Source organism: Merops nubicus, unplaced genomic scaffold (assembly GCF_000691845.1).
Source record: "Merops nubicus isolate BGI_N331 unplaced genomic scaffold, ASM69184v1 scaffold44498, whole genome shotgun sequence".
NCBI lineage: Eukaryota > Metazoa > Chordata > Aves > Coraciiformes > Meropidae > Merops > Merops nubicus.
The window spans coordinates 393-5,189 of NW_008628507.1; the positions used below are offsets into that span (position 1 = coordinate 393).

Sequence of the window (4,797 nt, forward strand, 5' to 3'; positions counted from 1 at the left end):
GTGGAGGGGCACGAACCAAGTCAGCGGCTGGTTCCGAATACCTCTGGGAATTTGCCGTCATTGCTGTGAAAAAATTGCTTGTGGCTTGTGGCAATGACATACTGCATTTTGCAGAGCTATGGATCTCGCTGGAGGAGCACCAAGATGCATTAGAACTTATCATGAGCAAATACAGAAAACAGATGTTACAGCTTTTGCAAGGCAGAAAAAGTGAAGACACAGAACCAGTCCTGAAAGTTCATCAGGCTAGTTCTTTGGTAAGGTAGAACAAGGGAGGGCTCAAGATCCCTGTTGCTGCTCTCTTGCTTTCGTACAACCTCTGCTGCCATTCATGGAGCGTGTCTGCTCCAAAACAGGTTTTCCAAAATTCTTGTCTCTTTGATGGTATTTTTTACTGTATGGGGTTTATAGCATGCAGGTTGTAACAGTTACCCCAGAGGCCACTGAAAAGCATAACCCTTTCCAGCCCAGGAGGAGGCTTGTTCTTTACGCACTGGGTGGTGAATTCCCTGAGTTAAGCTTAACGCATATAATTCTTTACAGTAAAATCGAAGACATCAGAGTTGTTGTGGTTCCTGTTCAGTAGTTGCAATAAAGGGAGAAGAACCTCCTAAATCTCTGTGAGCTGCAGTATGTTTAATTCTTAAGAAGTCATCACTCCCAAATGTTTTTAAATATGGATATTGAGTGCAGGGGCCTGAAAGTGCAAAGGGCACACGTGCAAGGGGTGTGCATGCAAGGGGTGGTGCAAGGAATGCATGTGCAAGGGGTGGTCCACGTTGGGTGTAGTGACTTGAGGACTCTTAAGTTGTGACTGCGGATAACTACTACTACTACCTGTTTTACATTTGGGTGTCTAATAACAGTATAATAACATAAAATTTCTTTTTAAGGCTTATGCGTTGTTAGGCGTTTTTTAAAATGCATTTTTATGTGATTAGAGGACAGCAAGCTGGTTCAACCTAGAGACATATCATACCTTGTGTTCTTTTCATTGGAATTGGAGCCAGCCTAACTCATCACACATCTATCTTTGCACTGATACATGTGGTGACTCAGTTCTCTGTTTTGTGTTACTTAGGTCCTCTGAAGTTAAGCAGTGTAGCAATGTCTTGCTTCCTGTGCTTGCACAGGTGCATTAATTGCTGTTTATCAAGACTTTAACACTTGAACAAAACTTGTAATGTTATCCTCGGTGGCACTACTTTTGCTCCATTTTAATGGTATGGAAACGCAGAGCCGAAAAGGCTTTGGCGGGACCTTGGATGAAATATATGTAGACTACCTCAGTATCTAGGCAAAATCTTCTGTACTTCAGATTAAGTTCTTAAGTCTTTTCCTACCCATCACTTGGAGAGCAGTAATGGCCTTTTAATATCTTTAAAAAGCTTATATTAGCACTTTCTATTTAGAAAAAAAAATAATTCTTGACAGACTAAGTTATCTAAGTCTTTCTTGTTCCTCCAGCTCCATTCTAGATGCTCCAATTTGTTTACATATTTTTTGAATAATGACATTTAAAAATGAATTCTCTGCTCTGATAATAGACTTATTTCCCAGAGGCACTGAAATAACAACTGACACTAGAGAAAACAAATTCCACCCGATAACATCATCTCATATCCCCTAAAATGCTTTGTGATAACGTTAGATTTTTACATTATGTTAGAGAGCTTCTGAAGCATTTTATCTTACTACTTCTTGCCAATTACTGACATTTTTGTGTTTACACTTTTTAGTTCCTCTTTAAGTACTGTATATTGAAACTGAATGCTTTTGCAATGGGAACAGTTGATATATTACATGTTGGAATTTTTCAGTGTTTGTTATATGTGTGTTTCTGAGCTTCAGTAGAATGCATCTTGCAAAGAATTAGGGCTGCATCTAGACACAGTCTGTAAACACAGCCTCAGGAGGCTCTGTCCTTATTTTAGTTTCCTTGCATGGCTTCTTTCTGAGATGTTACTTAGTCTTGAAATCTCATTTGGTTTATATTTTAGCATTCCTATAATTCAGATTCGGGCTGTTCTAATAAAGCAATATAAAATGTTGCATACTAATCATATTCACATGAACCTGTATCTGTTGTTTCAATCATTGTCACACTGGAAATTATTTCCATCTTAGTAAGTAAGGATGCCTCCTCTTGCTGACTGGTGTAATTCTATTTACTGTTTTCATTGATGACTTAATAATGGAGAATAAAGTACACATTTTCAGCTTTTAACTATTATATAAGTTAGAAAGGATTCCAAGTACTTGGAAAGACAAGATTAAAATTCAAAACAGGAAAATAATCCAAAATAAAGAAAACAAAACTAATTTATTTAGAAGCTGCATTTGCCTGAATATATTACTCTTATGTCTTTCAGGAAATTGAAAGTCAAATAGACAGAATATGTGAGATGGGAGAGGTGATGAGAAAAGCTATTCAAGTCGATGATGATCAGTTCTTCAAAGTTCAGGAGAAGCTAGCTCAGTTGGAGGTAAGGGCAGATACAATGGCTAAGGCTAGATCAAGCTTGGGAGTCTCTAGACTCACTCTGGACTTTCTATGTGTGTGTCAAGGATTTACAACAATAAAAAAATTTGGGGGTGGGGTCACAGAATGCATAACATGATCTGTTTATTTTCAAATTCTTGATGTTTGTATTTTTTTATATACATATATATATAACACCAGAAGCAAAAGGTAAGCTTAAAATAGTCTGGTTCCCCTCTTGCTAGCACTGTATTAGTGCTTATGTTACAAAATCAGTATTTTATTTAGCTGTTAAAGAATGAGGGTATTTTTAAAGATTATTTTCCTTTAATTGTGAATTAGCTCATTTCTATTTCAGCAAAAATATTGATTTTGCAGCTTGAAAACAAAGAGCTGCGTGAACTATTGTCAATCAGCAAAGAATCTTTTGAGGTGGGGAGAGAAGATCTGCCTGATGGTGAAGCTTAGGTCACAAAATAATCTTATCTCCAAATCTTGACTTCAGAGACTATTATGAAACTACCTTACAAGAATGGGGTTTGATTTCTTCTTTCAGGTGTTTCCTTGTATGTTTGTTTTATCTTTCCAAATGCGTGGGCTGTTTTCTCTGTGTTTTTTCTGAAGTTACATGCTGTTGATGGCAAAGGCTTGCGTTGCTGCTCCATCTTAGTAATTGCAGCATACAGATGCTTAACAATTAAATATTTGATGTGTACTCCCTTGTGATAGTTTTTCTTCTTCTGTTTGTGATTTTTTTTTTAATGAACTTTAGTTAATAATTCCAGCTGTGCAGATGGCGCTTAAATCCACCTTGTCAGTAGCTGGAGAACGTAATACAGGTTGTGATTATTTTATTTGATAGAAGAAATAGGAGATATTTTGCTCTGCCTGCACAAAGTTGTCACGCAGAGCTGTTGCTTGAAGAGCTAACACTCAGTGTTTGGCTGGGTTAACAATGTTATGTGGACAGCTGCTTAGAGGTGGATCAGACAGAACATCAGACAGAGCACTTTAAGTAGTGACTTGTCTAAGGAGCATACTTTACCTTGATTCAGGGGTGAAAAGCGGTGGGTGATTTTTCGACCTTTCTGGCAGCTGTGCATTTTTGAAGGATGTTGCATATGGACATTGGCTAGCTCTGATCTAAGGGTGGTATCCTCAAACGGTGTGCAGAACAGTGCACAGATCAAAGCTCTTTGGACTTCAGGAAGAGTGAGCTGTCATCTGCCTCAAAACTAAACCAAAACCAACCAGGTAGACAGGTTTTTAATGTTGCATCACAGGTAAGTATGGTGACAAATGTTACATAGTTATTGCAGAATCCCATACTGAGTGAAATTAGAATTGGAGTGTTGTAGGAATTTATCAATGTTGTGATATTTTAATGACATTTTTAATATGAAGATTTCTGTCTTTCTTACCTGTGATCAAAGAATAATCCTAGAAGAACAGTAAACATCTCATTTCCAATATTAATTTGTTTTTATGCCACTTTTTCCCAAGTGAGAGTTTTGATAGATGCAGATAGTGAGTTATGGTCCTGTGCTTATTAAGAGACATTTTCTTGCAACCATTTGGAATATCCATCAAGATAGTTTGGTAGATATAAGGGATTTCTGTACAGAAGTATTCTTGTGTACAATCCTTTTCTATTAGAAACTGGTGAAGAGGGAATAAAAATACTCAATGGGCAGTATTTTCTCAAGTGTGTTCTGTTTTGTGAATCCTGGGGATGTACCCAAGCCATTTGCAACCTCTGTAATTTTTACCTTGTCTGAACGAAATATTACAGTGAATGAAAATCTTTCATTTCAACTCTTAAATTACCACGATCTGAAACATCTGTGACAATGAATTTTTTACCTTCCCTATTTAGTCTAAGTTAACATTCCTGTAATTGCCTAGTTGCTGTGCAGCCTGGAAAAAAAAAAAGGAAGATAAAGAGCAGTTGTTTTGACTAATGGGTTTATTACTAATTAGTAGTGGGCCAAAAGTTTGAATATGCTTCATTTGCCACTGTCCTGTTACGGATGTGTAAGCATGGAACCTGTGACTGGTATACGCGTCTCAAGGGCTGCTCGGCCTTTTCAGCCCAGCTTGATCCGGTCGCGTTGAAAACTGGCCGCGAGCGTCAGGCCCCAGAACTCCTCCGTGCGGATCCTTGGAACGAGAAACAAAGCGTTGCCCTCTGCTACTGCCGCTCGGCGGGGGCCGAGGCCAGAACAGCGCCCGTCTCCCTGCCCAGAGGCTCCGCCTGCCCGGTGTCGCGCTTCCAGCTGCAGGGAGCAGCGTTCGCGGGACCGCGGCACCAGCAG

General features: G+C 38.9%; 1 protein-coding gene across 1 annotated transcript; it reads left to right on the forward strand.

Annotated features, from left to right (window-relative positions):
• Positions 1 to 114: 114 nt before the first annotated feature.
• Positions 115 to 2,950, forward strand: SIKE1 (suppressor of IKBKE 1; the record flags this gene model as incomplete). The annotated part of the gene is made up of 3 exons (XM_008946661.1): positions 115 to 257; positions 2,373 to 2,486; positions 2,861 to 2,950. Coding segments are annotated over 3 exons (347 nt in total), but the record flags the coding sequence as incomplete, so codon positions are not given.
• Positions 2,951 to 4,797: the final 1,847 nt, after the last annotated feature.